Genomic DNA, 19,081 nt, shown 5'->3' on the forward strand with positions numbered 1-19,081 from the left:
TTTTTTAAAAAGCAGATGTTCACCTGGTTTAAGTCTTCGTCATTCAGCAAATGTGATTCTCTGGGTTTAAAGCAGTTCTGGCATTTACTTTTGTTGAAAATATTGGCTTGAAATTTCCGACATGCATTGTCTTTGAATGACATGTTTGGTTGGTGGGAAGAAAAAAAAACTCTTGATGAGGAAAATTCCAAGGAATCCTTGGTCTGTAACACAAAACGGCTCAATTCTCAACACACAAGTGAGTTTGAGTCAAATTGCTGGCGGCAAAATAAAAGTACAACTTTGTAAGACAAACTCTTCAAAATAAAACGACGTGTTGTCCAGGTAAAGTCCCGTTGTCCACCTGTCGAGGTTACCTGTGTGGTTAAGTAATATCTATCACAGTCATCTTGCGTGGGGGGTCTTCTCCCGCAGCTAACGCTGACCTGCGAACTTTTGTTTCTTAGTGAAAGCTTGATTTTTAAAAAAAATTGCAAGCAAGTCGTCACAGCTGGAGACAGGTGTGTGGTCTTTCCTTTAATTACGTCCTCCAACGAGGTGACGACGTTTCACAGGTGACATTCCGGGCCTCGGACTCACTGTCCCGTCAGCCTCCATCGAGCGGAACGCTTTCTACCGGGGGAGGCGGTCCACTTCGGCCCCTCGCTCTCACTCTTTTTTTAACTAACAAGCGACCATTGCCTTTAAATCTGTTATCGCCTCTAGCGTGTCCAGAGGTCAGACACCGTTATCCAACTTTGAAAAAAGCCATTGACTCGGCTAGCACGCCGCTGGTTCCATAGCGGAGAGTTCCGTTCGTTGTTGTAACGTCCCTGGCTCCCAGTCTGCAGTGGATGTTTTCATGAAAATCGTCGCTCGGGCAGCACATCCAGTCCGCGGAGAGAGGGGGAGGAGCTCCGGAGAGGGAGAGGGAGAGTGAGAGAGAGAGTGTGTGTATTTGTATTGGTGAGTGACAGCAAGTCCGACCTATCACATTTGTCAACCCGCCCACTACCCAGAACTATTATTCAGTGAACCAATAGAAAGTCGTAAAAATCTACTACTTCCTGTCAGGATAGGTGGGCTTTAAAGACCCCGTCACAACTCAAACTAACGTCAACGTGAGGCTGTTATTGATGTCAGCCTAAACTAATATTTTTCTTTTCAGACTAAAATGACACATTTATTCAGGCTGCATTTGTTTTCAACGTGGTTGTTTCTTCAGCTAATATTTTTGTTGCCTTTATGCTTTATGTTTATCTTCAAAACCACCACCAACAGGATATTATATCAAGGCATTACACATTGATTTTATCAGGGTTATTAAAAGTGGTTTACTCAACAGTCTAAGCTGTTCCATGTTTGTGCAAATAAAAATGATAGAAATTGATAATTGCACTTTCCTTTGTGAGATAAATTATGAACAAGTTAACCCCTTGATATGTTAACCCCTGTGGACATGCTCTGTTACATTGAAGTGTTTCTGCACAACCTCTTTCTGAAGTGACAAAATAGACTAAATCCACAGAAGTCTTGAGAATCTATCCACAAAAAAAATAGGATCCATTTTTACATCTGAACTGAATTGTTTTCCTGTCTGTGTTAATATCTTAATGTGTGTTGACTTCCAGTCAAAGTTACCCCTTTCTTGCGAAAAAATGAGGAGAACAAGGAGTTGTTTTTATTTTTGTTCATGTTTTTTTTATTTGCCATGAACATGTTTGTTGTTGTAATGCTCGTTTCTGCCACAGGAGGCTTAAGAAACACAAGATACAGTACATACTATGTATTGTGTTGTAAAGCAGTGCTGTATACTGTACCACACAACTGTCATGTCTTTGTTTTTAATTGTATTTGATGCTCCTGAACTTTAGCCTCTCGTGATTAAAAAAACAAAACTATTACGACATATTATTTCGAGTACAGTACTGTGTAACGTTTGGAGATAGAAGGAAAGCACACTGAGAGTGTCAAAGCCAAATCTAAAGTGAATGTGTGAGTTACGACAGGTCAATTCATCAGGGAGTTTTGCAATCCTTTCACAAAGAAGCCCCGTGTATGAGTGAAGATATGATGATTTAAAGTTCTGTGTATTTTATGATGTAATGAACACGGTTCGCAGAGCATTGACACATAAGCTTGTTTCTAAGTCTCAAGTCAAGTTCAAAGATGAGAATTAGAAAATCGAATTACGACATTTGTTTCTTCACTCACAGAAATTCACCAAGGCTTTATTAAAATCTATGGAAGTGTTTAGGAACCACCTAAGCAGATGAGTGTCAGGATTCAGGTGCTGGGCGAACTGTTTCCAAAATGAGATCAGAAAAGTCTTCTTTCATAAGCTCCATTACATTTTTTTGTTGGTTTTTCGAGTTGATCATCCAGATCTTACAATTCTACTGGGAGACGCACCAAAAATAATAACAAGAAAATCAAGAGAATAGTAGACATACAAACTAATTCATTCTGTCAATTAACAAGATACTACTATAATCAGTATGCAGGAAATGCAGGATTTTATTTAGGGTGACTGAAATGGTGTTCTAGTAAAGCAGCGATTATGTTTTAACTTAAAGCAAATGTGTGAAATGTCAAATCAAATAGAATATTTCAGATTACTTGATGATTTACAGCAGTTTCAGCTCTCAGAAATCTGATTAGGACCAAACCAGGTTTTGTACTTAAACATTTAGTAATGGAATCAAAACAGCATGTACAAACTGAGTGACACAATTGTATTATTATCCACAGGTTATACAGTTCATGTTCCTCCAAAAATGGACTGACAGAAAATATAGAATATTCATAGCTGTCTATTAATGAAACCACCAAATTCAAATTCTCAAATTCTACTGGAGATATAGTGTATATCAAAAATTATTCGTAGACTAAGAAGTAACTATAAAACACAAAATTGCTCTGAGGACAAGTGGTCTTTTCCAGTTTTTAGGCATTTTTGTGTCAATTGCAAAGACATAAGGAGAAGGAATCACCAGAAATTGACACACATGGTGTATTGGCAAATGTAGCATTCAGAAGAGATTTGCCTTCTTCTTCAAGTCGTTACGTTTCCACAGTGGAAGTTTGTCAAACTCTTGAATCTCCATGCCAAATATCTCAGAGAAGGATTCTGGGGATAAGTGACGCTGCAGGGAAAAGAACAGAGTAGGTTTATTATGATGATGATGGTGATGATGATGATGATGATGATGATTATTATCATATTATTATTATATATTATATTATATTATATTTTTATTACAGTAGTAATACTAGTGGTACTAATAGTAGTGGTGGTAGTAGTAGTAGTAGTAGTAGTAGTAGTAGTAGTAGTATTTTATCGTGGGTAAAATGCAAAGTCCTCAGCTTAGAACATTTCTTCCTCTATGATAAAGCTCATATTGCAGGTTTTGATCCAAAGAAAATACAATGATGACAACTGATTCCACTGCAAAGGAATCTCTCCTGCTTTGCTTTGTTAATGTGTGATGAGTACGTACAAGGCCTAGCAATTATTAAAAAACAAACAAAACAAACATCTGCACTAAAAATGAGTGCAGAAATTGTGTAATGAAGGTGCCCTTTTATGTACGCATTTTTTCATTAAACATTTGACTACAGACCAAAGAAATAGGAAACGCAATCTGATAACTCACATGTAAAATAAGTAACACATGGTTATAATGCCATTCCTCCATGTTACTCTACCTCCAGTCTCGTTCTGTCAATATCCCTGGGAAGCTTCACTCGTCCTCTGTTAGCCACTGTGAGAATCTCATACGGGTAGACCTGAACACAATAGAGGTTGTTTGCTTAATGAGTTGAATATCAGACGCGTTATATGCGATCACAATCTGTTGTTCTTTGAATGGTATGAGCTTCAAGCTACAGCTGGATTGTCACAGGTATTTACTGTATAATGCCTCGACCCTCAGGGGAGAATTCAATTCTACTGCTACATGCTGTTAGTAGACGGGTGGTGACAAAGTAAAACCTCATGCAGTGCTAGAGCACTGACCGATTTATTCTGTCCTAAACTATATGAAATTATGTACTGTATATTAAGTTTTGGAGGGTTATATACTATGGATCAACTGTTTACAGACTCAAACAACTTGGTTGTAAATAAAGCACAGAATTCTACTTTACTGACTGTGCACACTCAAATTCATAAAAGCCCTTCATTTTAAGTCTGTACAACTTAGTGGAGGCTCTTGCCTCTGTGATCTCCTGAGAGCATGATGCACGTGCTTTTAGCCCGTTCCTCATGGACAAAGATGTCCAGTGTCAAATTATGTGCTGAAGCCACTCTCTTCCACCCCTACCAAGGATGTTCAATGGGATTTAAGTCAGGTTGCTTTGATGGACCAGACTTGCTGCTGAAACCAAACCTTAGTGGATTTTGAGGTGTATGTATATTCAGGATCATTGTCTTTAACAATAAAAATCCAGTGATGGTCAAGCATCATCTCAGCCACAGATGGCAAGACATTTTCTTCTGGGATTTTCTAGTCCTCGATGGAGTCCATCTGACCCTCTAGAGACTGCAGATTCCCAATGTCCAAACAAATACCGCAACTGTTTTGGAGGCCCAAAAAGTTTGTCTGATTGCTCCTAAAAACTGCATCCCAAATCTTCTGTGTCTCATCTGGATGGGTTTGAGCTACTTTATCTGAGTTTTCTTGTGCTTTTGGGTGAAAATGTTGGAGTTCAGTAATATAAATTTAGGCCTTAATAGAAAAAAAACTCTTAGGAGTCTACCACTAGAATGTGCTGGTATGGTATTTTAACAACACTGGATTTGTGAACATGTCTCTTATGAAGGATGTTATTTAAGGGGCTGAATAATTCTGAGATCACAGTAGTCAATAGAGTATCATTTTGTGATGAATGTGGTAAAAATTAACAATACATTTAAACTGTTTTTGATTTGATTATTGCAAACAGCTGATAAAACATATATTTTGCCAAATAACGTGATATTAAAAGGAGGATGAATTAAATTTGCTTCCAAATTAAAGATCTTTCAGTGAAAAACATCCTCCAGCAAAACACACTTTGGCAGTGAATTAAATTAAAGGGAAATAACATGACTGTACAAATATACTTGCTTTTGGGTCCAACAAATTAGGCATAGACACGCCTCTCCCCATTCCTGCTAATGGATGTTGACCTTCACTGATGAGCTACAGAATGAAGCAAATACAGCAATGTCACAGCAGGATGAGTCTCTTCAAATTCTGCTAAAAGCAGAATAACTACAAGTTCAGTATTTATCTAGGTGGAATATTAATCAGGGAAGTGATCATGCAACTTTGAACTGAGTTGAAGTCCATGAAATGCACAAATAGTAAACCAAACAGTAAAAGGAAGAGCCACATGGATTCAAGATGACATAGAGTTCCTTATTGTTCTTGCCACATACCTTAAAGTCTGAAAAACAGGGGGAATGGTAAAAACAAACAAGATTAATCACAGGGGTAACATTATAGTGATTTCTACGATGGCTAAAAACAGTGTTGATAAACTGACCTCTGAATCTATCACCACTGTAACGTGAGAAATCAGCTGACCGTGGCTTTATGAGGAAAAAATAAAAATTTTCCTTACAGGAATATCAATGTATATTAATGATCAGAGACGGTGATCAGTTATGTTGCTCTCACCGGATTGAGACCATTGCGACCATATGCAGGCAACGAGGACATTTGGGATGTGGCAGAATTTGGATCTATACGGGACAGAAACAGAGATCAGTCCTATTTATAGTCAGACTCATCTATTTACATGAATTCAATTAGACTTACTGAGAAAAACAGAGCTAGTTGACTTTTTTAATTAGCCTTTTGTAAGTTATATAAAACTCTATGTTTAGATTAACCTTTTGCATTAAATTTGTAATGGAAAATCCATAGATATTTTTAAATACTGTATACTTTAATTAAGAGGCTGGATTTTTCCTTATTTTATATATATTATTATGTTTAATAAATGCATGAACAGGCAGTAATGTACCTTGGTGTTTGTAGATGGGCGGCCTCCTGTACATGTTGAAGCCTTCATCTAAAAGAAAAGAATACAAATAACTAATCCTACTCATTAAGGCAGAGCTGAAAACATTTCTGGTATTTGCAGTGTTTCGTTGAACACTCAAAAAATTCAGAATAGTGTTGATATAAGTATATTAAGAACATCTCATCCACATGCACACACAACCCATGATAAAACAGACTGGAAAAAAAATAAATGACAGCAGTGCTATAAAAAGGCCCAGGTGTGGAGGAATGTGAGTGAAGTCGGTAACATGCATGAAATACCTCCTTTGATATTGATTTATTGAAAAGATTTCATTTTAGACGTAGGTGAGGTGGTAGAACAAAAGAAAAGATAAAACTACTAAGTAGAATACTGTACACAAAAGGATAATAGCAAACTATCTGAACTGATAAAAACTTTTTCTGTCTCCTACAGGATATGAAGGGTCTGACAGTTTCTGTAAGTGTTTGAAAACCACATTCTGTCACATCTTTATTTAATATAACCTCTAAGGCAGATTGTCCTCATTATTTCAGGTGTTTCTCACTTTACTTTCACAGTCACATAGTGACCAGTAACTTCATAGTAGCTTCATTGGGGATACAATATAATTCTAAAGGTGAGGCAAAAATAGGAGGATAGGGTATAGAGTAAAGGGTGGCATAGGATCAGGGACTCTTACCTTTGCTTTGAGGGAGAGAGTAGTGACATAAAGGGGAAGGAGGGCTGATGTCAGTGTTGGTAGGGAATAAAGTGGAAGAACGTTTCATCCCTGCTTGTTACTCCATGAAAAAGTGGTGGAGAGGTGGAGAAAAGGTGAGGGAATGTGGTGAAAGAGGGAAGAAGTGAGCACAAGTGGGGAGAATATATTTGTAAAGGTAGAAAAGGACTAGCGTCATCTGACTTTTTAGCATTCTTCTCACCTGGCCGGTGGAAGTGTTGTGGCGACCTGGACAGAGACGGGGTGTAGCTATGGCGATTGTACATTGCATGGACTCCAAAAGAGTCATGGCTTGTAGATTTTGGTATGCACTGTCTCCCTTCCAAACTCCCCTTGAAGGATTAAAGAGACAAAAGTGATGTAAGATGCACAACAAATCCAAACACTTCTCAGTTAATGAGTGTTAATGTAAATCACTGGGATGATAAAAAATATTTCTTTAAGTCACTTCTTCCTTAATTAAACAATTACAGTATTTACCTCGGTGGTTTCAGACACGTTTCCTGGTGACTAAACAAAAAAAGAGAAGAAACACTTTGTGAAAAGAAACATATGGTACAAACAGTCACTTCAGGTGAAAACCTTTATGTCCAATGTGCTTACTATGAGGAAAAAATCTGGATCTTACGATCAACACTATAAGTGTTTCATTTCATACAAGCAGAAATGTATGAAATGACTCAATAAGTGAGGCTTCAGCTGAATTTGAAGAAGTGATAAATTTGTGCTCTATGTTAGTGCCTCTAAAGTAAAGGCGGTGGCACACTTTGGTCAGGAGTTGACCAGCTAATGTTTTACTTTCCCAGAACAACAAGCACTCAGTCATCCTCATTGTTTTTTTGGAGTTATGAGGTTTTCACATGAAGAGAGATAAATACAACAATTTGACAATAAAGGTGCAATGCTCAACAGGACAGTGAATAGCAGTTGAATCAGGTTAGTAAACATGCTTTTATTGTGTTGCTCTGATTAGGAGTATTATTTTTTTAAGGTTGAGTTACTGTAAGAATTAACTGTATATTTTCAATAATTTACTGGTGGTAACTTTATCAGCAAAGTACTGCATTTTTTACAGTTAACTACAGCATTTTATAATTACATTAAATTACAGATATTGTGTTTTTTCTCCGAGATTGCATTGCAGTTTACAGCATTGTACTGTCAGACATTAATAGACTACACAGACTTCCCCTTAAGTGTACAGCAAAGGTACATAATGCATGTATCTTGTACACCTGCTTCGATCTGTTTTGCATCAAGGCACAAGCACTATTGCTCCAAAATATGACAAGCAAGCAACAAGACATGCATGCGTCTAGTTTCACAACGGTCTTTGAAAGTTCGGCCCCACAAAGTCAAACGAGAGCAACAAAACAAGACTTGATTTGACTCAGAAATCAAACCAAGAAGAAAAACACCAAACAGTGACACACAAACATGTCAGTGGATATAACCTGGAGCATTGAGTGAAGTTACCTCTGCAGTGCTTTGCCTGTCCTGTCTGTTGCCTTTGTTGTCCAAAGTAGAGAAGCTGTTGCTCACAAACTCGTAACATATCATATCAGGGTGCTCTATATCAAGTATAGCCTTGACTCTGGGAATTGCTGCTAAGTCTCGGTAATCAATGATCTCATTATCTACTTTTGCCTGGGACCAGGACAGGGAGGAGAGAGGGAGGAAGTAAGGGAAGAGAAGGATACAGAGGAAGGAGGATAGAAGGAGCAGACAGTATGGTGCAGGTCAGAGGTCGAAGTTTGCTTATGGCGGAAAATACTTTAACCCCACAGTAACTTTTGCACACGTTTGAGCAGATTAGTAATGATCTGTGGCCTGTGTCTTTTTCACTACATCATTTGTCTAGTGCTGAAGTAAATAATAAATAAATTGGCTCACATTTTGAGGTGTGTTCGCAGGGGTAAAGTTTATTCCACATATACTGAAAACAGTGTTTTTCAGATTTAATTAAATCTGAACTGCTGAGGCATTCATCAATTAACCAAATAAATCTAGATTCCTGTTCAATATGTGGTTGATTTCTTTAAAGAGGGTTTAGTAATGATTGAATTGAGAATATTTTTATGTTGGGCTGTCAACCACAATTGAAATGCAATTCTTCTTTCACAAACAAGGTGAAACAAGTTCCGATCAGTCAAGGTAAAGCAGAAAAAAGTGTATAAAATAGTATAACTAAATTGAAAAGTAATTCCTTTCACATTGTCTAGGTGACTAAACATCTCCATTTACTGATAAAAAGAAATGTCCTGCGGGAGAGACACTTTGTCCGTGCGACTCCCCTGTATAAATAAGGGATAAATTAAGCGTAAATTACCCCATGGTGAAAAGTGCTCCATGGAAGCTAGTAAACAGATGTTGCCACCAAAACTTACACATATATTTCGACCTGGACTCCCTGGGGTGCATGAGCCCGATCTGGAACAAGAGCTCTCCGATGAGGATCTAGTGGTCTGAGGTGAAAAACAGGTGTGTTAGTTTGACTCATCGGATGACAGACGTCTCTTCCTGCTTTACCTGAGACTCTGGTGGACCGTGTATTGCACACTCAGCTGCATCATCACACGTGCCCCAGTGTCCCTCATGTTGATCAAACATCAATAATGATTATTGATGTTTGTAATTCAGCAATGTACAGCCTGGATCATGCAGTCTTGTTGTTGAGAGTTGTTGTGCATGTTATTTGCTTCACACCTTCACCATTATTTGCACATAACAATATCAACCACATTAACAGTTTATGGAGGCTTAAAAGAATATGTTACACAGGATTTCCCACCCAAAATATATTAAATCCACTCGATTTATGACCTAAAACCAACTAGAATTACATGAAATGTTTGGCAGTGTCACTTAATGCATCTGGTAAGTTTTCCATCCCATTAATGGTAAATTTAATTTAATGGTTAATAAATTCCTAAAACATTTTTTTTAAAAGAAAAAAACGAATGTGGAGCATTGCCAACATTACAGTGTCATATGCCAGATCTTATTTAAAAGTATAATATTAATAAATGTTACACATAATGTACAAGACATACTCTTCATGATGCCATTAGTTTATGTATCAGAATTGTGTTATTTTGGGGTTCATTGAATCAACTCATCTAAGTGTGTCTCAAGCCATTGACGTGAAACAAGCCAGGACATTTAATATAAGATTATAACATGTTCACTCTGGAGAAATATTAACCTTCAGCTCATGTTGGGGGAAAAAGTAATCAAGACAAGTTGTTTTTGGTCTGCTGACCTGGGAAGGAAGAGAGCAAGTAATGAAATGATGGTGTTCAGGTAATCGGTCCACATAGATAAAACACTCACCCTCCTTGTAGCAGTAACTACACCAGTTGTGCAGTATATCCATTTTATCTATTGGATATATTCTTGCATATATCCACTTTGCACAGTTCTATTATTCCACTACCCGCCTCCAACACAAATATTTTATTTTTTCACCCCATCATTTTCTTAAACGTAGTTAAGAATTTTGAATTTTAAATGTGCTGATGAAAAAAAACAGGCAATATAAAAATGTTTATAAGTAGAAAATATTTACAGCAGTGAAATGCAACATCCATATTAATGCTGCAGTAATACTGTATGTACATTAAAAAATTTCAGAAAAGAGTAAAATTATGGAAGCGTCCATTTTCCTGCAGAGTAATACTTATACTTTTTTACGTTAGTAAGTCTTACTGAAAACCAATTTAAAAAAATAGTAAGATAGAAGTATGACATTTTTATTTAAGCAACTAGTTCTTTTTCCATCATTGTTGATATTGTCTCTCATCACTCCTTAATGCAAATGTCTGTTTTTGCAGAAATGCTGCCACCAAGACACACAGAGAACCTACCCTGTGACTGTCCTTGGTTGTGCTGCTGTCTCGGCAGTTTGGATGCCAAACCGTTGACCCTGTGAAGTCACAGACCTTTAACGTGTGGGTATGTCATGGCAAAAGAAGTATGTCAAGAGAAATGTACAGAATGGGACAATTTGCATGCGTAGTTGAACTCAAATCATCCTGTGCAACCACTCTTGGAATGAATGCAATCATCTGAGTTAATGCATATCATCCCTGTGCGTGCACTGACCTTGCAGATACATTTCGTCACCTTCTGTGAACAGTTTGTCGCATCGGCAGCATCTTGCACAGGTGGGGTGATAATTTTTGTCCCCTGCCTACAACAGAAAATATAAAATACAGATGCAGTGTTGATATTATGCATTTTAATTAAGAAACAACTGATCAAAAATTTGCTTAGAATTCACATTAGTGAGTTCCGGTGTCACGCTATACTGTGTACATTCTTTGTCTACGAGCACTTTAGGCATCAAGTTTCACATACTTTATTAGTTCAGAGTTTTTCCAGTGTTACCAGTTATCAGAGCCACAGACAGCACTGGCAAGAAATACGTAAATATGTAATCTAAAGGAGTGAGAAGGCCTGTTATGGAATTAAGATAGCATGTTTTGATCTATTAGAAGCACTTACAGAGAAAAATGTACTAAGAAATTTCTCAAGTAGAGCTGATATTAGGAATGCTCTAAAGTTAAAACGAATATGTCTTACTTCCAGGACTTTCCCAGTTATGAACTTCTGACACGCGTCACATTGTATTCCAAACCGAATCTGGTAGTCCCTCTCACAATACGGAACGCCATCCCTGAAAGACAAAATGATGATAAAAGCACATTTTCTATCTCTGTGTTATTTGTTTTGGTTGCATCTTTGACACTACATTGATTTCCAGTTGAATTAAACAAAGTACTGTATTATGAAAAAGAGAGTACATGAAGAGATTTATATTTACTTGCTTATATATTCTCCACTCAGCACTTTTCTGCAGACTTTACACTTGAAGCATCCAAGGTGCCACTGGCCATCCAGGGCCAACAGAGCCTGGCCGTTCTTGATGTCTCTACCACAGCCAGAGCAATCTGAAAACACCCACCCCACATCTGAACAGGCTTTTACTTAATACATCCATTCATTTGGATTATACATGCACAAGAGGTGGAAATCCACCTGGTGATAGATCATTTCTACTGTCCTACAGAGAGATCCTCTTAAGCAACGGCTCAGAATAAACTAAATGCACAGTCGACCAGACAAGCCAAAGCTGGCCAATGTCCAGCTCAAAATCCACCGTCTGATTATGTCTCCATGGAATCAAAGTATTTGATCCGTTTTAAAGCTCTTATATTAAATTGTTTTGATGGGATCAACTGTCCTAGCTCAAAACATAAATGCTGTACTTACTTGTGGGACAGCTGATGCCGTCAGGTGTAGGAGACACGGGTTGCATACAGCGCTGACACAGGCAGTTATTTCCACTGAAGGTGACACATTCTCCAGTTGGAAAGGCTTGTCTGGGGAAACACAGAAAAAGTCACAAGTTGAACAGGTGATCAATGAACAGTTATTCAGGCCAAGGACAATTTTGAACAATTTCTAAAAACTTACTTGCAAACGGTGCACACAAAGCAGGCTGGATGGTACGTCTTCCCCAGGACTGTAACCACCTCCCCCTCCACAAACTCCCTGCAACTGTTGCACAGCGTCCCATGAAGCCTCTGGAAGTCCAGCGAGCACAGGTAGTCACCATTCTTCAAGAAGAAGCCACTCTGAGCAAGGTCGCAACCACACACTGCACACACACAAGGAAGAAAAACTCATTTCTTATGTTATCTTTCTTCACTGAATCGCTGCATGTTCAGTGTGTAAGGATCAGCTTGTAGTGATGAACCAACAGAGAATCAGCTAACAGAGTAATTGACTCTATTCATCAACCTTGTTTTTGGTCACAGCAGGTAGCTGCATTCATCCAAACAGCTCTGATATCTGTTGTAGGAAAAAGGATTAACTGAGCTGCTGAGTTAATATAGCCGATTAAGAGCTGCTAAATGTTCAGCAGCATTTACTGAGATCTCCGGGTACTTGGCAGCAAAAAGTTGGAACCTGAATGAGTGACGAAGTCTGAAGAGAGCTAACCCGCTGGCTGCTGGTCTTTCAGGATGAACAGTCCTCAGGAACACGTTAACCATAAACACAGTCAGTGGGAACTAGATTAACTTTTGCTGATTTACTGAAAAGGAGCTACACATATCAGTTAATATTTAACTTTAAAAAAATAGAAAATTTCTGCAATAAATTTTGTTTAGTAAAATGAGGTGACAGAAAGCTACTTGCCTGCAGCTTTACACTCAGTGAAAGAAATGGTGTAACTTCATCTTTTTATTATATAAATTGATAATCTTTATCTATAATCACCTTAATTTCTTCTACAATTCTATTATTTCTTAAATTTATTGAGTTTTTTTCTGCTTGCAAGTAAACTATCATTCTCTCTGAGACTTGGGACAAGACGTGACTGTATTTGTCAATTTGACGTTTAGTTCCTTGAATGAATTTAAAGTTTTTTCAGGTTGTTCTCATGAGTGTGAGTTAACAGGAAGCACATTACTCATCAAAGTGATAAGATAAATACTGTTTGGGCTGTCTGACATGTCTGCCGGGCTGTTTGACAAGTTGCTGACAGGGAAGCAGCTTTTCTCTCAGCTTGTTTGCAGTCATTTGATACCATCCAAGAGCCTTCCAACACTCTGCACCCGCCACTTTAAAACACAGAAGCCAAAGACAGATTTATCTTCCTTTATTCCAGTCCCGCTGCCACTAACTCAAATAAAGATGGTTGTCACTTTAAGTCTGTTTAAATCACTCAGAGATGTGTCTTCATTTGTATTATCACTGAAGTGGTCTCAAAAACTAATCTTATTAAACTGATATTTTTTGAAGGCATAAAATCTTTTACATATTTAGTGTATAGTTTTGTTATAATGAGTTTATAGTTGTTCACCCTCTTTTTGTACCAAAAACTTAAATGTGTTTTCATATGTATGTTTCACTTAAACATATGCTAATGAATAAGTAGTGAATAGACCTGTTAAAATGTTCTTTATTTCTTATAATAAAAATTTGATGTGTACAGTTGAATTTAGAAGGACTTACAAGCAGAAACTCAATATAGTATTCATCATTACTTTTCAGTTGTCTTCATTCAGCTGAAAATAACAGCCATGTTGTCTTTACCTTACAGTGAATCCCTAATAAGTGCATAAGGAGCATTTTAAGGCAGGGTCTGCTGCAGCAAAGCCCCCGAAATCTCCACTGTAAAAACACTGCAGGCCTCTGTGCTCTGAAACTGTCTTTGTTTCTCCTGGGCTGTAAACACCATGACAATACGATGAAAGCTCAAAAACATGAGAATGTTGTCAGCTTTGATTAGTGGGCACAAAACCCTGATGACAAACCATGTTTGTTCACTCTCGAGTTTACAACAGCCCATTGTACACAGAATATTTAGCAATAAACGCATTTTGATGGCAGCAACATAGCTAAAAGACTAGTCAATTTAATAATAATCTTCCATATATGGTTAGATAATGCAGCCTGAAGGATCAATGGCAACGCTGTCCGGTTTTTTTTCTAGAAAGCATTATCTCCACTGCACATTATGAATTCTGATCATTGCTCTCAAGTTTCCAATTTGTCCAAATTTAGAACACAAATCTGAGTCTAGACACGATCTGAGCCTATTCGGACTGAGGAGTGAAGGCAGGACGCTCTAAAGCTGCGGCTGCATGTGTTCACCTTGACATACAGAAAGAACTCACCCTTGCAAGTAAAGCAGTTTATGTGGAAGTGGTTGGCCTGGACTCGCAGCACCTTCCCTTTGCATGGCTCTCCACATCTGAAGCATGGGATGATCCGTTTGCCCCCTGTTGGACTCAGGTGGCAGCTATCCATTGTGTGAAGCACTACAGGGAGGGAAAAAATAATTAAACAATTATATGCTGACACTTTTGTCTTATTTCACTGTTAGAATAGTGTTATGTAAAATGTAATTATGCTTTGCCTGAAAGACTCAAGTTGGAACCATCTTGGAAAGTTACCCTTTACAAAGCAGTCACTCTTCATTTTTCAGCTTTATTGAACCATGAGTCGTACATATTTACAATCAGAATGTATGCATACCTGCATGTTTGAGTGTTTGAATGCATGATAAATGTAGAAGTGAAGTAGCTGATATTGGCATAACAGAACAGCTGGTGTATCTGAGATAAACTGCTTATCCACAAACTGATAAAATGAGTAAAGCAAGAAATAAATAGAGTTTGTGGATAAAATGACTCAATTCTAGTGAAATTTTCAGCAGACTGGTAGAGAAATCTCAAAATATGTTGTTTATTCAAGGTATTATAGCTTAGATTTCTTTACTTTTTTTAAAAGGCAAACAATGTTTTTAACAGGATACTGTACTTGTCACAGTTGGGTGTGGCAGTGCTGCTGTGTGAGAGGGAGAGGCCAAGCTTGTGGGTGGAGCCACGGCTCCACACCTGTTACTTATCGTCACACCTGAACTTATTTTGGGCCAATGACCCTGAGGCTTTTTAAAACTCGCTGAATGAATGAGAGCTAGGTGCTGGTGCATTGCTCATGTTTGGTTCCTGGTAGTCTTTCCTGATTTTGAGTTTCTTGTCTGTCTGGAGAATTTTTAAGTTTGTTAATAAATCATGGATGACAGTTTTGCCTTTGGTGTCCTGCATTTGGGGTCCATACCCCGGCATACGTGACAGTACTGTTTTATCTTATTTTTCCAGATGAGATTTTAAACCAGAAACAATTTGCTGTGTTTTTCCAATACGTTGAATCTGAAAACACAATGAAGTCCTCTATACGTAAAGATTTTTCCCACCCGTATATCAGTGTTTTTCTTTTCCTACAGTTCATTATGACACAACACAACAGGCCACTGTCAGTCAGAGTTTACATAACTGAATGCAATATAGAGACGTCTTTGAAGTAATCTGCAGATTACCTCACAAAGACAGAAAAGAGCTCACTCAATATTTTCCAGGAGTGTTGGTGCTCAATTGGCAAACCCTGTCTGAAACTGTCAGGAAAGCAATCCTTCTTCTATCTCTTTCAGGCTGCATGCCTGCACAATCTAATCACTGCCCACTCGAAAAGGTCCTGAATGTGATAAGCAGGGGGAAGAGAGAGGGAAGAATGTTGTACATTGACGTCACTTGTTATTTGTGGACAAATAGATAAACAGACTCACAAGTTATTTATTCTGCTGTTTCATGTGGGTTTTACGAGCGACAAATTGTAACAGATATGATGTAAATGTAGCCTCATGTCAGCTGCATTAAGCTGAATGTCAAAACTTGCTTGACCTAAGCAGATAGATTTCCACACATTCATAGCTGGAAGCAAAGACGTTTTTTTAAACTGTTCTAACCGCCTCACTCAGCCTTTTGAATACTAAAAAAAAATAAGTCAAGCTTCAATGGTATGTGGCCTTGAGTCTGCCCCACAACAGAAGAGATTTGTTGCTATAGTAACAAGCATGCAGACACAAACTAGATTAAGAGACCATGCTTCTCAAATGAGTGTAATCTTCAGTGTATCTGACTTTAAAGACTCAAGTCAGAACAGTTCATACATTCTAAACGTCTGCTGTAGGGCTGCTGCCACGGTGACTATACTGAACATGATGTACTTGACCAAGAATAATATGCAACCTAGCGTCACATATAAAACAGATTATGTCTGATATTAGAACAGAACAAGGACAATCTATGACTGTCATCAGGCCAAAATAAGCCTATGATAATTATTACTGCCAACTCTTAACATGAGTATAATACATTGTTTGGTCATTGTCCTCCAACAATGGCTGAAAACCTGAACCAAACTGAATTTTGTCCCAAAACACCTCAGATATTGATGGATGACAGAGCTTCTATGCCAACACAAATAAAAGTGAAAGTATTGCCTTATTGCAAAATGAATGGGATGAGGACAGACTACACACAGCAGTCATACAACAAATCATACAAATGGAATCAGTCTTTATTTAACATCAATTTCATACTTTTTTGCTCTGTGTATATTGTCAATGTGTAGAAATGGAAATATTTGAGGAGTCCAACATCTTCTCTACTCTATCTTGATCGCTCTCAGAATGTGAAGCTGAGATGGTGTCAAGTATTAGCAGATGGTAGATTTAGAAAGACAGCAAATGGTCAGGAACCTGAGATGGACAGCTAATCACACAACCCAGTGTCTCCAGCTATGAAGACCTGCACCTGCAAGGGTTTACATTCATATAGGAGGAGGGGTCTGATGTTTACATCCAGCATTCTTGGTGCAGTAATACAATGGATCATATTTTTATGAACTAGCATACTACATGGATGTAGTATATGGTATATGTAAAAATGCATACAATAAATACATTACATCTACCTCAAATCAAACTGCTTCCAAGTAATGTTCCAGATGTGATCCGGATTGAACTCATGCTAATGAATCAGACTTCATTATTACTAGTTTTATTTCACATGCTTGAGTTACACTTGTGGCTGAAATGGTGTTGATTCATTTAGATGTTAAATCTGGCACATTTTCAGTCATCGATGAAATATTGTTTTGGTGGATTGAATTATTTTTAGGTCATATTCCAGGGGTAGGTTTTCATGATCACAGAGCCAAATGATGAGGATCAGATGTCATTTCCAGCTTTTATTCACTTTGTTTCACTATAGGAGGTGAACAGAACACCCAGTTTGTCCTTGACCACACTGAAGTGTCAGGTTTCATTCACTAAAATTAATTCTGCAGCATCACATTCCAAATGGGAAATCCCTTGATTTGACATATTTTAAATGTCACTAGTGACTATATTATCTATGCATGTTTAGAGTTACACGTCGAGTGAAGAGTAATCTTACACTGGCATTCTCCCCCATCTTTCTATCTTATCCAGTTCCTGAGTGTACAAAAGTTGAGATTTGACCTCGACCTAGTTTTCTCAAGGTCAAAGTCATCATCTCATTTTCATCCCCTTTGTCGCCTGAGTAATGTGCTTGTTGTTTTATCTTCCTATCTGCAACAGTTATGAAGATATTTGGTGGACAAGCTAACAAAATGAACGGATGAGCGGACGGACGAACCCACGAACACTGACCATTACAATACATCACTGCTTTGGAGCGGGATGTAAAAATGAGAAATACAGCAATTTAGAGGGATTGCCAAAACCACACTGCTCTCACCCTAAACACGATGAACTACAATAACTGTAACAACTTGCAATTTGTTCACCCCCTAGATTTTGAAATTTCTGAGAACATTTAAGGGTCCTCCAAATGAAGATTATAGTGTAAATTAAACAAATGTTCTTTTAAAATGTGCACACGAGAGCTTTTCACATAAGTAAATATCACGTTAGGATTTCCTGTCAAACCAACAAAAAAGCAAACACATCATTTTCCTACAGAGAAATGTCACTTTTTGTCCTGAGATAAAAACTACATAATTCATAAGAAGTTATCAACATATCATAAACAGATATAGTTCAAACAGAAACAAAACACACTGACAAGCAGATAAACCTCTCACACACAACATCTTGAAAGAAATCTACCTTTTTCCTTCATAGTAGTTGGTTTCAACGCGTCTGTGGTAGCGCTCGCTGCAGCACAGAGTGAGGAGGGGAACTGACTGAACTGCTGGGAAAAGGAGGTGGTCCAACACAAAGAGGGCAGAAGTGTGTTTGTGTGTGTGTGTGTGTGTGTGTGTGTGTGTGTGTGTGTGTGTGTGTGTGTGTGTGTGTGTGTGTGTGTGTGTGTGTGTGTGTGTGTGTGTGTGTGTGTGTGTGTGTGTGTGTGTGTGTGTGTGTGTGTGTGTGTGTGTGTGTGTGTGTGTGTGTGTGTAACCAGGGCAGTAGGAGTGGCACTGGGTTCTATTAAAGTGATTCTGAACCATGACCTCAATCTGGCAGACAAAATTTATTTGAATCTGATTAAAATCTGAATGTACAATAATGTTTCATCATTTTTATAGGGTTTAGCTAAGCTTCATAGTTCTTGTGGACATCACACCACCTTGTCAAGTATCATCTATTTTAAACTCCTTCGTGTATGACGATAACATCCATGTATACCAATAAAGTCATTTAGGATGTGTTGTCTATGGTTAATGTAGGTTTCGATTAATTAGCTGAGAGGAACTTCAGCAGGAACGTACCGCATTTTTATACTTTCTTACGGTGTTCTCAATTGCAGATAAATATACAGTTAATTGTTGTATTCCTGTAAATTTACAACATAATGATGAAGGCCATCAGTAGCTGGAAGTTAAAATGTTGCTAAAGCTGAACAAGTGACAAAAATGAAATGACTACTTATGAGATGTACACCTTTATGGCAAAATTAGTGAAATTTTACAGAATTCAGTTCACTGGAATCACAGAAAGACTGC

The 19,081-nt window shown here is 37.9% G+C and overlaps 2 protein-coding genes across 16 annotated transcripts in view; both read right to left on the reverse strand.

Annotated features, from left to right (window-relative positions):
- Window positions 1–868, reverse strand: part of si:ch73-103b11.2 (GRIP and coiled-coil domain-containing protein 2) — a 44,164-nt gene extending 43,296 nt beyond the window's left edge. For 5 of the 7 annotated variants that reach the window (XR_011034001.1, XM_068304687.1, XM_068304688.1 and 2 more), the window contains exon 1: window positions 24–868. Coding sequence is in view for 6 of the 7 variants with exons in the window: in XM_068304687.1 (XP_068160788.1) it covers window positions 24–143 (120 nt within the window). In the remaining variant the exon portion in view is untranslated. The remainder of the gene's footprint in view (window positions 1–23) is intronic. The other 2 variants (XM_068304689.1, XM_068304686.1) reach the window with 1 other exon arrangement.
- Window positions 869–1,693: 825 nt separating this feature from the next.
- On the reverse strand, window positions 1,694–18,320 carry LOC137588757 (actin-binding LIM protein 1-like). 9 transcript variants are annotated; one of them, XM_068306017.1, is made up of 19 exons: window positions 18,246–18,320; window positions 14,425–14,568; window positions 12,215–12,398; window positions 12,011–12,120; window positions 11,562–11,688; window positions 11,321–11,414; window positions 10,841–10,928; window positions 10,603–10,661; window positions 9,942–9,998; window positions 9,124–9,201; window positions 8,213–8,383; window positions 7,217–7,246; window positions 6,939–7,068; window positions 6,698–6,787; window positions 5,995–6,042; window positions 5,646–5,710; window positions 5,091–5,165; window positions 3,688–3,768; window positions 1,694–3,125 (listed from the first exon to the last, which is right to left on the reverse strand). In XM_068306017.1, exons 1-19 carry the CDS (start codon window positions 18,256–18,258, stop codon window positions 3,012–3,014), a joined length of 1,758 nt encoding a protein of 585 aa, XP_068162118.1. In that variant the 5' UTR covers window positions 18,259–18,320; the 3' UTR covers window positions 1,694–3,011. The 9 variants fall into 9 exon arrangements, with proteins under 9 accessions (XP_068162118.1, XP_068162119.1, XP_068162122.1 ...); XM_068306018.1 differs by lacking the exon at window positions 9,942–9,998; XM_068306021.1 differs by lacking the exon at window positions 8,213–8,383.
- Window positions 18,321–19,081: the final 761 nt, after the last annotated feature.

This window comes from Antennarius striatus, chromosome 21 (assembly GCF_040054535.1).
Source record: "Antennarius striatus isolate MH-2024 chromosome 21, ASM4005453v1, whole genome shotgun sequence".
NCBI lineage: Eukaryota > Metazoa > Chordata > Actinopteri > Lophiiformes > Antennariidae > Antennarius > Antennarius striatus.

Bases quoted from the DNA above. Each gene is read 5' to 3' on its own strand.
- LOC137588757 (XM_068306017.1), bottom strand. The intron at 12,399-14,424 runs GTGAGTTCTTTC...GTGTGTGTGCAG, and splicing joins AAACTGCTTTACTTGCAAGG to TGTGTGGTTGCGACCTTGCT. The intron at 9,999-10,602 runs GTAGGTTCTCTG...CTTCCTTCCCAG, and splicing joins CAACCAAGGACAGTCACAGG to GTCAGCAGACCAAAAACAAC.